Source organism: Azolla caroliniana, unplaced genomic scaffold (assembly GCF_043228905.1).
Source record: "Azolla caroliniana isolate FFs.n. ecotype wild unplaced genomic scaffold, voAzoCaro1.0.p SCAF_2, whole genome shotgun sequence".
In the NCBI taxonomy this organism is placed as follows: domain Eukaryota; kingdom Viridiplantae; phylum Streptophyta; class Polypodiopsida; order Salviniales; family Salviniaceae; genus Azolla; species Azolla caroliniana.
Window position 1 is genome coordinate 1,149,443 of NW_028230437.1, and position 14,902 is coordinate 1,164,344.

The following is a 14,902-nucleotide window of genomic DNA, read 5'->3' on the forward strand; positions in this document are numbered from 1 at the left end:
ATACCGTTGTTATCTAGTTATGAATATACCACACCATTATTGTTCATATTTCTCGATACATGTGTTCATGAAGGTAATACACATGCTTTTTTGCTCATGCGTGTGTAGAGTCTCGATATGCTAAATGTATTACTTCTTATTGAATATAATTGAACTACATAATAGGGTTAGATGGGGGAAGTTCACCTAAGTTAGCACCCCTATTCAGGCAAATCTTTCGAGTTCCTTTGAACCCTTTAATCTCCCTTTTGCATCTATGTAACAACTAGTGAAATGTTTTCTATTAATTTGGATGGAAAGGAAGGGGGGAGAGGAACGTATCACAAAGCTCAAAAACCATTAAAATGCAAAAGATAGTTACTATAGCAAGGACCATATAATGGAGATGGCCATACAAACTACAAGTTAAAATATCCACATATCTTTTTTTGGAAAAATAAATAAATATCCATATATCCTGACATAAAACTACATGTCATATATCAATAAATGAAATCATTACTTGGTGTTGCAACATTTATTCTCTTTGCCAAGTAATCTACGATATTGATCAAGTATGTTGTTCCAAGTAGGGTCTAGGCTAACGTCAATTACCTAACTTCAAGAATGGCCCTCCAAAAGCTGTTATATTCCTAGGTCCTTGAAGGAAATATAGAGAAAAGGATGTTTTAATAGTTGTTAGTAACATTGCACATTGGCTAACCAACTACTTGATTGTAGTATGCATAGTAGGGAACTTTGCTAGAATGTGGAGTAGCTAGGTGGACTTCCTACAATATTCCTTTAGTACACAGGGTGAAGAAAAAAAGGAGTGTTGGCAATCATAAATGATGTTATGTGGTGGATCCAATACTCAAAATATAAATGATCTAAGAGAGCAACAATTCAAGTATTATTGTTGTGAGGAACTATATGTAAGAGGAACCATGTCTTTCCTTTTGAGAGTTGTTGACCGTTTTGCCCTAATTGTTCCAAAAAAAGTTTCCTTTCTTCTAAATAATTACATTATTGAGTTTGATGGTTTGAAATACACACAACGGGAACATATGCATGAGAGTAAATACATATAAATTTTATACAATTTGAGTCGGTGTCTCATAGTTTGCTATATGTTCAATGCATGAAAAGGAAATATGGGTGTATATTGTATGTCCATTCCTTCATATCATACATTTTGTTAAGGAAAACGAAAGGTATGGTCACTAATTCCATATCTGAAAAGATATTTTGAAACTATGGGGACAAGTATTATAAGGTAATTTAATTTATATTTGCTCTTATGGTCCAATACATAGACACACAAGAGGGAAAGAAAACAATTTAAGAGACTCAACGTTTGGAAGATGAACATTTTTGTGAGGAATCAAACTAGAGTAAAAACGAACATGTTGGAGCCTATGAAAAGGTACTTCACACATGCACGCACAATCATTCATATGTAACTATATGTATCGGTAGAGAGGAGGGAGGAAGGGATTCCACAAACCAGAGAACAATTCAAATCGAAGTAACGAAATCCTCGTCACACAAGGACGCAATGTTATCTAATAAAATGCTCCTCCACATGGTGAGATTTGAACATAGGCATATGTAAGACGTACAGTTTGGCCACCCATACCCTTTCAAAACTCATGTGTGATCGCATAAAAGTTAGATGGGAATATGATGTCATAACAAATACTAATTTCTTGCCAAGAGCATTTAAGAAAGCCATGAGCAATGAGGGAAATATATGACAATGCAAACACATACATTTTGTTATTAGCAATGAGCTTCTTTATCATTTATGAAAAAACTCAAAGTCATGTAAAAGAAAACCCACGATTTTGTTTTATGGTTTGATACTCCATTTTGACCTGAAGGCGACCTCTTAAAAGATGTTGGTGTATCTTTTTCCTCCTCTACATTATATCAATCTTAAGATGATGAGACATAAAACTCTCGTTGCAATGTTTTTTTAGGTCGACCATAACTCACGCTACTATCCATAAGATTATGGCCCTCTTGCTCTCATGCTTTCATGGGCCCGTAGGGTGGTTATCTAAGGTTAATAACACATCATCATTGTAATCTCTTTCTTGCTCTCATCCACACACAATTACACCATAGCTTGATTACACCTTGCTATGGCTAGAAAATTTGTAGGATTTTTTAGAGGCTAGCTAGCAAACAAACAAAAATAAACTCTCAAATCATTGTTAAAGAAAGCACTATGATATGATTGTTGACCTCCGTTTCCCTTTGAGTTTAATTCTCATACGATAAATATGTCGACAATCTAGATGTTAATTCAGTTTTCTTGTCACATGTTGATAGAGATGGCCCACAACTCAAGTAGCATATACTTTTAGTACACCATATACTTTAATGGAACCACATTAGGATGTAAATAAAGTTTCTTTTAAAAAAATGGAAAACAAATGCAAAAGCTAACTAGAGTATTAAAGAATTTCCTTTGCGTTTGTGTTGTTATATTTATATATTAATTATAAATTAGGACAACCTTTTGCAGTTGTTCATGTACAATCATTGACATGATGTCTTGACTTGAAACAAAGGTATTTTCATAGGATTACCAACTTTATTTCATATGTAGCTCATCATGTTCACTCGGTGTCAAGATATAACTCAACGTTGGTCATGGTTTTCAAGGATTGAATTGATAGAATTGAGGTATTAGATAGATGACAATCACATGGTTTCACACTTTGCCCAAGTCTTTAAGGGTTGTAACTAGTGCAGGCTACACCAATTCTCTTTAAACTGAGTTGGATAGCCACCCGCCTACGATATTACTCTCTAACTTGAGGAGTGAAATGTTGAGTGAGAACCAACTCGCTTGGAAAGTATCTCTTTCCCCCATGACTTTTGATAGCAGAACAAGTGCATTGGCTACTTCCCTTCTACTTGGCATTCACCAAGTGTCGGTTCCGTCTTGAGAAGGTAGGCAAGTGCAATTAGTGAAGTTCAAAATACTAGGTTTTTACACTCGCTCTAAACCTTATCAAGTTCCATTCACAAAAAGACATGTTCCTTGTTCATTGTCAATCTTCATTGTTGTCTACATCATTAGGTGGCCAACTAGTCACCCATTTCTTTCGTCGTGCTCATATTAACATTGTAATCGCCAATTCTTGATATTCCAATATAAGATTAGGGATGCAATGATCTAACTAGTACGAAAGACTTATTTTCATCCTTATAAAAATGGGTATGGGCACCATTATCTATGTTTGCACAATAGGCAAGCCTTAGACTATGGAGATCAAACAATGTTTTGATTAGAATTCAAGTCGTAACCATGGAATGAGCAATATGATATTCAATGTCTTGTCTTGCTGACCTAAAAAGTTGGATTTGTTTCATTATTATTGTCAACATGATTTAGACATCTTGAATTCAAAGTAGGATGGCTATCCTAGTTGCTTTAGTCCTTATGGCCTAAAATAGATATCAATTTCAATACACAAGGTTCTTGAACACGTGATTGGATAAGGTGATATTTCCATTTGGACGACGTGTGTTAGCAATCATAGTGCTTTGAGATTATATTTAATTGAAAATGCGTAATATAATTAGTTTGCACCCAATTAGATTGAGGTCTCTATTACATTATGAGAGTTGGTTTTGAGTTTGAACAGAACAATTATTTGTGGGTGTACCTTCAATGAACATGAACCACGATTCCATGATTATTCAAGGGGAAGTAAGTCACACTCAAGTAACCCACCGACTGGCATATATGAGTAAGATTATATTGAATAATCTCATCATGCACTCCAACCGAATTGAAGCGTTTGACATGCAACAACATTTTAGAGTTGAGGAATCACGGTTTGAAACAAGCCACCATTACATCTAGAGGGTAAGTACTAAGACTCTCTTCCGTGTTAATGGCAATGGTTCTCACTAGAACAACAAACATGATATCACCTCAACAAGTGGCCACGTTTTTTCACTCACAATCACAACATTCAAATTTCTATACAAATACACAACATATTTTCATACTATACAGATGTTCATCAACACATAAAATGATGATATTATTACACCATGATGAAGATATGTGACTAGGTACGCGAACCCCACTTTCTAATTTTCCTCGATTGTTACTTCACACACAAGGGTTCACTTTTGTAGTTAGTTGGAATCTTGATTATTGTTTACCCTTATTTGCCTCATCATTGTCATAAAGATATGATTGATAAGTTTGAACTTTTATGCATAATTGACACCAAATCAAGATGTGGATATATTCTATCGCTTATAATTAGTTGCTTTCCGCCTACGAATGAATTCTCACATCCCTCTCTTGTAAGGTAAGTAATGTTTTTTCAAAAGGACGTAGCATGTGACAGTTTTTACATGTTATGGAAGTGGTTCATCTACAGATGTAAGAAACACCACCAAATGCTCTCTTGTTACTAGAACATCATAAATACCTTCACCTTGTTGAAACCTAAAAATTCCACGACGTTTTTGTCATTGCATTGATTTCATTCTTGAAAGTGGCTGTCACCATCACTTGGGACAATATTTGAAAACTAGAAAAATTGTCCAATTTATGGATGTTATAAAGTTGTTTTATACTAATGACATCCAATATTTTTGTATTTGTGTGTCAAAAGTGGTAGAAAAACAAACACATGATCCCCTCTCCCTTGCTGTATAGGATCATGTATAAATTATCGGTGCATTTCTTCCAAATTCTTTCCTTTTGATTTTGAGATCCATAACTTAGACCACATTAGCAATACAAAACTATGCTTTGCTCACATGGCTATGTTCCTATGTTTCGAGTGCTTTAGACAATAGATTATACAATATTGATCAAGTAAAAAAGTCACTCTCTTCTCACGAACTGAACATAACACATGGGCATACAAGCCAATCACTTGTACGAACAAAAATAACAAATGCAACAAACATTAAAGTCTCACCTCAAAAGATATGCTTGTTTATGACTTGAGGGGATGCAATTCCCTAAACAATAAATTTACCATTTCCTAGCCTTATTTACACTATTAACATCAGGGACTTTAGATCTCTGTTTCTGTCACAGTTGTGTGTGCATAGACACACACAATTCATCCACAATATAACACGAGACAATAAATTTGACCATTGATACCCCCATTGATCAAGTTGCACAAGAAAACCCTATGAATGATGCATGATCCACGTATGTTATATTGTTCACACTACCAAAAGAGGTCCTCCCCTACCATTTTTATGGGTCCCATTTATCTCCCAAATGGTTTTCATTAACCATACATATATGTCATTAAAAAGAGACATTGTACTGAAAAAGCATGCATTTTCCCAATTTAAATATAATATTCGCCATTAAAATGCAAGACCTATAAGGCATTGTGTCCTATAGTGCAATGCAAAAGCATTTAATTTGTCTTTTATGTCAAATTTGATAGAATTTCAATATGCAAACAAGATGATATGGAGGTGAATCCTGTACTTTGTACCTTAAGGTTGTGAATTTAGGCCTTTAGTAGCTTGTGTATGATGATGTACGTGCTCATTATGAAAAGTCCATGTAATTTTAATTGAGATCATACGACTATGAGTTTCTCTTAAAAGTTGTTGATACAACATTGACATTATCACAGTTTCACAATACAAAGACGACGATGAAAGCATTGCCTTATCAATAAAAGGTAAAAATAACCAAGCAATGCTCATGATCTCGATTAACATTATATGTAATTATGTGATAAGTTATAACTTAGAATTATGAGTTAACTAACGTCGAGGATAATTTCCTTTTGCATAATTAATTTTTCTAACACAAATTTATATATTGTTCATGATTATATAAAAGAGACCCACTAATGTTTCCAAATTTACGTTTATCTTTCTTAACACCTTCAACAATATAATGTTCATGATTATATAAATGGGACCCACTAATGTTTCCAAATTTACGTTTATCTTTCTTAACACCTTCAACAAGGATATCTATACACCTATGTTGTAATAATGACCTTACCTTTGCTTCTGAGTCCCATGGACTAACAATTTCAACTCTACTAGTTCGACCCTTCCCTACCCTGACAAAGTTGGAGATAGCTATAATCAAGCAAGTGTGAGCTATGTCAACAAACAAAACCCTTGGTAGGCATATCTTACATCCCTTTATTATTCTTTTAATACCTTCCCACATTTAATCTAAAGAGTCCTGATGTTAAACCGCAATTAATTACACATTATTTTGATCCACTAAGCATTTCACTATCGTTTGCTTGAGAGCCCACTAAACATTACCAAGCCTTGTTCTCATCGCAATATTGAATTGATACTATTCTCAACATACATGCACATTGAGGGTGTCATTGGAATATTTGTGGAAAGTTTACAACCTTGTTCCTTTGCATTATTGTATCCGTTATATTTGCTAAGTATGAGAATGTATCCAAACCGCTACTATTTTGAGTCTTTAGAAGTAGAGTTAGTCAATCACCATGTATAAACTCGGTTATTAGATTATGTCACGTCATCCATGGCGATTGATAAATTGCTGCCATATGAGCAATGAATTGCTAGGACACGAAGGAAAATCTATCCCTCGCATGTAACACCACTCCTTTCCATATATTGTTCATTTTTGCCTTGAGTTTCGTGAAGCTTCTAAATACTATGATTGTTCTCCTTAAAATTGATCACATATTGTGGATGTGAATTGGGGTGATGGAACCTTGCTTACAACCCCATCATCGAGAAAACTTCCACTACTATTAACAGAGCGTGTATTTGTTGCTTGTATCAAGGAATATGTTTGACCGATAGACCATGTGTTAAAAAATGTCTCATTTCTATTTTTGGTCCAAGAGACATCATCATGTTCAATAAACGGGTTTGTACATTCCATGAAAAAAAGAGACTTAATCAAAAGGAGAACTTAGTTTATAAAGTGATTAAGCTTCTTTAAATTCAGACATAAAATAGCCCTTTTGTTTCCTTCTAAAAATTCCCTTTTCTTCTTGAGTATAAAATAAAGCCAGATAAAAATTAATTCCAAGTCTATGCTACAAGCCTCTTTCATGATGATTCCTCGGACTTACTTGCATTTCTCTTCTCCTCCCAATGAAGATATCGCATTCGATTGTATTCTCTACGTTCAAGTACCCCCATCTTATTCTTATGACTTCGAGGTTTCGTTCCATGTTTGATATTCATCCCCTTTGCTGTGTCTTCTACATCATCATCATCCCATACTAAAGTGCTGAACGGATATTCAATGCTCTCATTATGCTAACAAAAGGGAAGTGATACAAATATTTGTTAAACCCTACCAATAGATACACATCATCCTAAAAACATTCATAACTTAAACATTGAATTTAAGTGATGTTTAGCCATATACGTTACCATGTACAATCTAAATGTCTAACTCACCATATGTGCTTGGTTACCTCCTTGAGACTCTAAATTTTCCACTGATGCTACTCTTTTCGGTGGTTTCAGCCCATGAACCTTAACCTCTTTCTGTAAATCATGTGTGTCTTCATCTGAATTACCAACTTTTTCAGTCATCTTTTCTGAAGATCCACTTGCATCATCCCTCTTGCGCATCAGAACACTCGGTGTATCTTGGTTGTTATCGGTATAAAGTGGTTCAAGATAATAATGCTTTTCCAACAGTGTCCTTATCCTGAGGTTATGAATCTGCTCTTTCTGCAAACTAGGAAACATTTTTGAGACACCTCAAAATTCTTGCATCAAGCAAGTAAATGGAACGCATGGAAATCAAATCAAATCAACTGAACAGCGCAGCAACTAGTAAAAAATGTAGAGAACTTACATAAGTGCTAACTTCTCTTGAAGGCGGCTTCCATCAAGAGCTAATATATCCTCGATACATGGACTGACAGATTTTTTCGCTATCCAGTAGCCAGCTGCTGTTGCTCCAGCTGTGTATGTAATAATCATACAAAATTTAATGTTTCTAACAGTTTGTCATCGACTCAAATTTGTAGGGTAAAAAAATCCGAATAGAATATAAAAAAATTGTATGTGATCTCTCACCAACTGTTGATGTCAACCGTTGTACTAGATTGAGGCCACCAGTTACTACATCATTGCCATAAAAAGAACAACATTTACAAACTGAGTTAAAATGGCAGTTATAATCTCTTCATATCTTCATACCTGCTGAATGTAAAGCACCCCTTCTAAAAGAATTCTAGCCTTTTGAGAAAAAAGTTAGAAACGAATACCAATTCTTTCAGTGTATAACAAACTAGCTCTATATATGTAATTTCACTATGAACATTAAACCAAGCAAACTCTTCCTTCATCATTCTTGGAGGTACTAGTATACTTGTGAATCATTCCATGCTATGTAAAAAAAGATGTGATCATTACTCGTCACTTGTTAAGAGTAATTCTAGTCAACCAAGACCTCTTGTATACTTCTCTAAGAAATTTATTAATGGAGAACTTCACAATCTCACAAACCTAAAAAACGAATTTTGGAGAACATGGTTAATGAGAAAGAGGAAAACAAGGAGTGGAGGATCCACAAAGAAGTAAAGAAAGATGGTCAAAAGAAGGTCAAGACACCAATCGACATCCAAAAGCAAAACAAAAAACATTAATGACGCAATAGAGGAGGCAAAAAGAAGGAAAAAGCATTTTGCTCTAGGATGGTTGTGGACTGTAATATAGTATAGACTACGGTTTGGGAACAGGGAAACGCAAGGTACAAATGTAACACATAGAATTTATATTATTAGTCAGTGTTTAAAATATAGTGACCGCATCATAGATAAAAATTGAGATTTTCCAAAACTTTAAACCTTGTAGTCAACCACTACTAGGCATCTTTCAACATAGTGAAAGGGTTTTCTTGGTTTTTTTTTTATTTTGTGGGGGGGAGGGGGGGAAGAACAATGCTGTAAAAATTATGAGAGAAAAAAAGGAAATGGAAATTTACAAGGAAAGAGAGGCACCATTCATTTTAATATTGTGAATACTAAATATAATGTTTTTTTGTTTACATATTCTGATTCCACTTTCTCGCTCTAATTTTGTTTCAGAATCTCTCAAACATGGATATTTCATTCACCCATCCACAACTAAACCATAGTCGACTTTGATGAAACAATTTTTTGGTAATCCCTTTAGGCAAAATATTGTATATGAAACGGTGCATGATCACATTGTCCCCACAAAATGATTTGTAACTTCACTCCATCATTCCTATCCTGTCTCTCTCTTTCTCTCTCCCGCCCCCTCCCGAAAAAAAAAGTAAAGAAAAGAAAGAGCAAGTGTAGGGATAAGTTAGGTGTCCAAGAGGACTCTTAGAGGTAATCACAAGCACCATTGGCGTGAAGCTGGGATCTCCACTCTTCCATACCCTCTTCAAACTGTTACCTTGACAAGGTAACAAACTACATTACACTGGGGAGGGTATTGACGTATTATGTATACCCATCCACATTCTTCTGTATGATGATGGCAACCTAGGAAAGACTAAATTCATCATCTGCATACAACCACACCAACTCGTAGACAAGTTGCCTTTACCTGATTATGAGGGCAAGTCGATTCCTATGCATATCTAGGAGCCACATTTACAAGCATAAATGAATAGTTCTCCATGACCTGCGCCGCCAAAATGACTCACTCAAATATAGCCACGCTAGAGCTACAATGCCACTATGCACAATTCTGGTAGTTTATCAACACCATGGTCACCCCTCCACTGGCATATGGTGCAGCCATATATCACAAATAGTGTGTCCACTAGCCATGATGCTGTCACAAATATAAGTAGCAAGTTCTCTGATAGACTTTAATATATATATATATATATCTCAAGAGCAAGAGCTGACCACTTGACCAATAAGGTATAAGGTTTGAATCTCGTTCCAGGTAATAGAGGGGGGGGGAACGTGATCTATTGTACACAATATATATGTATGAGGAATGTGATAAAAACAAAAAGGGAGATGTAATTTTGGTCTCATTGGTCATATTTGACCTCTGAAAACGATAATAAAATCTACCTATATCTATATACATACAGACAGACAGACATATATACATATACATATATATATATATATATATATATATATATATATATATATATATATATATATATCAGGTCGGCCATTAATAGAGAAACGAATTCCCCACAAACCAAATACACAATGAGTTGAAATGGTATATATATATATATATATATATATATATATATATCAAAATGACGAAATACCTGACCACACAATGCTGCCTGCTGCTATGAATCCTTGAATACCGTTTCTTTTTATTCTATTGGCACAGTTCACTAATACGTGTTCCTCTTCTTTCGTGGTGGAATACTACCAAAAGAAACATGTGTGGAGAAAAAGAAAAGAAAATGAAATTAAGAAACAATGAGGGAGAAATAGCTGTTACGATGCAAAAAAAAATAACCTTCAGGCATCGGATTATTCCTGTAGGCAATGGTTTTTCTTTGTAAGAGGAGCCAAAGCAATACCTTTTCTTCTCTAAGTATTCCAATCATTCTGGCAATGGGCGATTGGTTTCTTGCCTGTGCCATTCTGAGCGGGTGTGTGTGTGTGTGTGTGTGTATATGTGTGTGTCTATCTTCTCTACGTTTTCTGTAATCGCTGGGTTTGTTTGCCGCCTCTCCTCGATTCCTCTGTTGTTTTGTCTCTCTGTCTCTGTCTCTGTCTCTGTCTCTGTCTCTCTTCTCTGTTTCTGCAGGGGGGCGTGCTCTGTTTCTTAGATAGAGAGAAAATTAGTCAAATTGAAATAAGTATGTATGTAAGTCATTCAAACTAATTGTCCGAAATACCCTTTTAGAGCTTGGTTTTTAATTATCTCCCCAAATACCCCTGAGCTCCAGACGAAAACACTAGTGTATAAAATTAGCAAGGGGGTAGTAGGCCTTCACATGATAGCATATATACTTCAGAGCGGTCATGGTGTGCGTTTACAGATATAGACACTACAACACATGGCGCACATTGACGGATTAATTGTTTGTTTGTTGGTCTCCACTATGTGTGTGCATAATGTTTGTTATATCATGGAAAATTTCAGATACATATAATGACTCTTGCTCTTAGGATACAACATTCCCCCCAAAAAAACCTTGTCCAGTTATGTCTACCTTATGTGCTCCCTGTATCGCAAAAGAAGACCATAATTACGTTGGGAACATGGAAGATTTGTTGGGCCGTCCATCATCTATTCATGCCCCGAATTCAAGAAACCATAACATATGGATGACCATTGAAATTATAGCATACATGACCATGCATGCATATAACATGTACCATACATATCTTCCAACATCCCCTTAACACACCAAAGCTTGCATTGTCGTGTCTAATTGTTTTGTCTCCTTATTTTGGAATAAATTGAAGTAGACATAGGAGGTGAGACCCTCGTCTAAGTAATGTTCACCTTCTTCTTCTTTTTCAAAATAAACTATCCTTCCATTAGTTATAAAGAAATGTCATAACGGTACATCATACAAAGTATTTTCTCCCAAACCTGTCTTGTGTAGACAATGGTTGAGGAAACAAATCTATGTACTCCAACATAGAGAAAATAGTCCAACAATTACAATCTATTCCCTAGACACGTTGCACTGTATCCATATCAATAGGCAACAATGAAAGTAGCTCTATTCGGAAACAAACCCTCTCAGGTCATAGTTATGAGCCATTCAATACTTCTTCAACCTGTATATCTCGGCTTTGAAGGCGATCAACTACGTTCTTTGGTTTTTCAAGAGAACCACTTTCCACATTCGTGGTTGTAAGGTCAACAACTATGCTTCCTCTTTCCCCATCAACCAGCTTGCCGGATTACCACCAAAATCCTGTACATACAATAACAAATTAAGTCAAGTTTCCTCCTCTCCTCATGAGCTTATTCTTCGGCCCCCACACCATCATCACTCGTCCTTATCAAAAAACATAAAAACTGCTTCATTAAGTCCTCATCAACCATCTCGCCGAATACACCAAATTTCTGCACATAAACAATAAAATGTGTCTAAATTCCTCATCTCCTCATGAGAATGTGCTTCAACCTTCACACCATTATCACTCATCCTTATCCAAAACATAAATTCTACATCATTAAGTCCACATCATCCATCTCGCCGAATACCACCAAAATCCTGCACATATAACAATACACGAGTCTTTTTTCCGTATCCCCTCGTGAGAGTATGCTTCGCCCCCCACACCCTCATCACTCGTCCTTATCCAAAAACATGCATTTTGCTTCATCAAGTCCACATCAACTTCTCACGGATAACTGCCAAAACCTGTACATACAAACAACTAAATGAGTCTAGTCTTCTAAATAGATTATTCTTCAATCCCCACACCACCAATACTCATTCTTATAAAAAACATGCATTTTGCTTCCTCAAGTCCACATCAAACTTCTCGATGATTACCACCACTATCCTGTACATACAAACAACTTAGTTTTTTGAAGAGATTATGCTTCAGCCCCCACACCACCATCACTCATCCATATCAAAAACATGAATTATGCTTCAATAATCAACCTCAACCATCTCACTCTCGCTGATTTACCACCAAAATCGTGTACCTAAAAAAACAAATGGCATTACTCTACTCGTCTCTCATTAAATTACGTTACAACCCTCAACACCCCATCACTCATCCTTATCCAAAATCAGAAAATGCTTCATTGTTCGCATCCACCATCTCGCCCTTGTCAGTCCACCGAACTACCCAAATCCCATCTGCCTCTTTCATGTTCTTCATGTCAACCTGTAAGATAAAGAGAAAAGATGAAACTATATACCTCACTGTTATGTTTGAAATAAGAAAGGATTGGGGGCGGGAATAGCTAATGTGGTGGAACATAATTCCAACGATCTTCATGTGACTCATCTAACAAAAGAGGTATTGGCCACCATATTTTATGGATTTTTCGCCTTTTCTTTTGCACCTTTTCCGGTGTTCCTTTAATACTATCATACTCTCCCTTAACTGTGTGCACCAAGTTGTCCTACCACATCTTAATCATATCCACCACATTGTACTTGATGCCTTCATATTTCTTGTTGCAACAACACTTCCACCACACCCATAAAGCATTAATTGAAACAATATTCCAAACAAAAGAGTTTCTAAAAAAATTACCACCAAGAATGTTAGGAAGAACTGGTTCAGTTGTACTCTCCAACACACGTAATGCTTCCATGCATTGCTCGGCCTCGTACAAAGATACATGCTTATCCAAAGACCCCAGAAAACAACCCCCCATGTAAAAATTGCTCCCTTATATTTACAAGGAAACATCCTCAATATTCTTCCCCAATACTGTCGAGCTACACTACAAGTCCAAAACAAATGTTTCAAAGTTTCCTCATGTACTTGGCAGCACACACAACGACGGTCATCGACTTGTAATTTTAAATTAACACCTACAGGTAAAGAATAATGAAGCATTAACCACATAAAAGAATTTGCTCTACACGTACATGGTAGAGTCTATAAACGTTTCCAATAAGCCACCTATATATTGATGCAATATATGCCATAAATGTTCACCTTCTTCAATGTTCTAATGCTAAGATATGAAAATTCACGTGATGTTTCCCTAAACTTGGATCAAACCACGTCCAATAGTTCATAATAAGAGAAATATAAGCTGCTACATGAAATTGATGATCCAATTACTTGGATCAAAGGTGATGGATTCCTAGTAGTTGGATCTATCTCAAAATAGTCATTAGATGAAATTCAACCTGCCTTAATTTGTTGGACAGGATTCAAATCAAATGGGGAAGAATTAATACTAGAAACATGAATGTGTTACAAGACATAAATATAGAGTGTAATTCGAAGAGAGAGGTTTATAGCTAGACTTTATTTAATGTCTTCAAACATGGAATTGAATATCAAACGGTAGAGAGAAAATTAGGCATCTCTCTCTCTCTCTCCCCCCCTCTCTCTCTTCCACATGCTCATGAGTAGGGACTGCGCCCTTGCATGGAAGAGACTACGGGAACCGAGACCACAAACACTAGTCGAGGATCCCAATATTTGGCACACATATACAGAGAGACTCTACCATGTCCCAAACCAACCGCCCATTCCAATACCTTCCACACCTCGACCTACCATAGGGACACTTTTCACGACCTCTAGGGTCAGGAAGGTCATAAAAAAATTACAACATAGGAAATCCATGGACCACACAGGATTGCGAGCCGAGTATATCATATATGCAAAAGAGTGCCTATCCCCCTTTCTCACTCTAATCTTCAACCACGCCCTCGCCAAGGGTTTTCCACCATAATGGCCATGAACACAGTGACCCCTATACATAAAGGAGGGGACCCAATGGCCGAATACATATAGGACCATTATGATAGGTAATACGCTCGCTAAACTATATGGTGTAGTAATGGAAGCATAGCTCAACGATTATATGGAAACATTAAGTCTTCGAGCACCTGAGCAGGCTGGCTTTAGACAAACCTTCTCCACTATTGACCATATATGCACACTTAGGTGCTTAATTGACTAGACGAAGGTTTGTGAGAAGAAACTATATCGTTGCTTTGTGGACTTTCGCAAAGCCTTTGACACAATTCCTAGGGAGAGGTTGTTTGATAGACTTAAAAGCTTGGAGATACCAAGTGACATGATCTGGGCCATTTATGCTCTATATGAGCAAGTCTTTGGGTGTGTGAGATGCCTAGGTAGCCTATCTTATTGCTTCACCAGCACCATTGGTGTAAAGCAGGGTTGCCCTCTATCACCGACTCTTTTTGGGTTTACATTTATGAGATCACTGATTTTATTGCTCGTAAGGGATGCAATGGAGTAACTATTGGGGGTACACAAGTTAGTCTCTTACTATACGCAGA

General features: G+C 36.3%; 1 protein-coding gene across 1 annotated transcript; it reads right to left on the reverse strand.

Moving 5' to 3' along the window:
• Positions 1-6,899: 6,899 nt before the first annotated feature.
• On the reverse strand, positions 6,900-10,640 carry LOC147866983 (uncharacterized). Its single transcript, XM_087339784.1, has 6 exons — positions 10,505-10,640; positions 10,241-10,346; positions 8,044-8,088; positions 7,820-7,928; positions 7,414-7,699; positions 6,900-7,269 (listed from the first exon to the last, which is right to left on the reverse strand). Exons 1-6 carry the CDS (start codon positions 10,565-10,567, stop codon positions 7,057-7,059), a joined length of 822 nt encoding a protein of 273 aa, XP_087195910.1. The 5' UTR covers positions 10,568-10,640; the 3' UTR covers positions 6,900-7,056.
• Between the last annotated feature and the right edge of the window lie 4,262 nt (positions 10,641-14,902).

Bases quoted from the DNA above. Each gene is read 5' to 3' on its own strand.
- LOC147866983 (XM_087339784.1), bottom strand. From the start codon at position 10,567: ATGGCACAGGCAAGAAACCAATCGCCCATTGCCAGAATGATTGGAATA. The intron at 7,929-8,043 runs GTGAGAGATCAC...TTACATACACAG, and splicing joins ACGGTTGACATCAACAGTTG to CTGGAGCAACAGCAGCTGGC. The intron at 7,270-7,413 runs GTGAGTTAGACA...CCCTTTTGTTAG, and splicing joins GAGGTAACCAAGCACATATG to CATAATGAGAGCATTGAATA.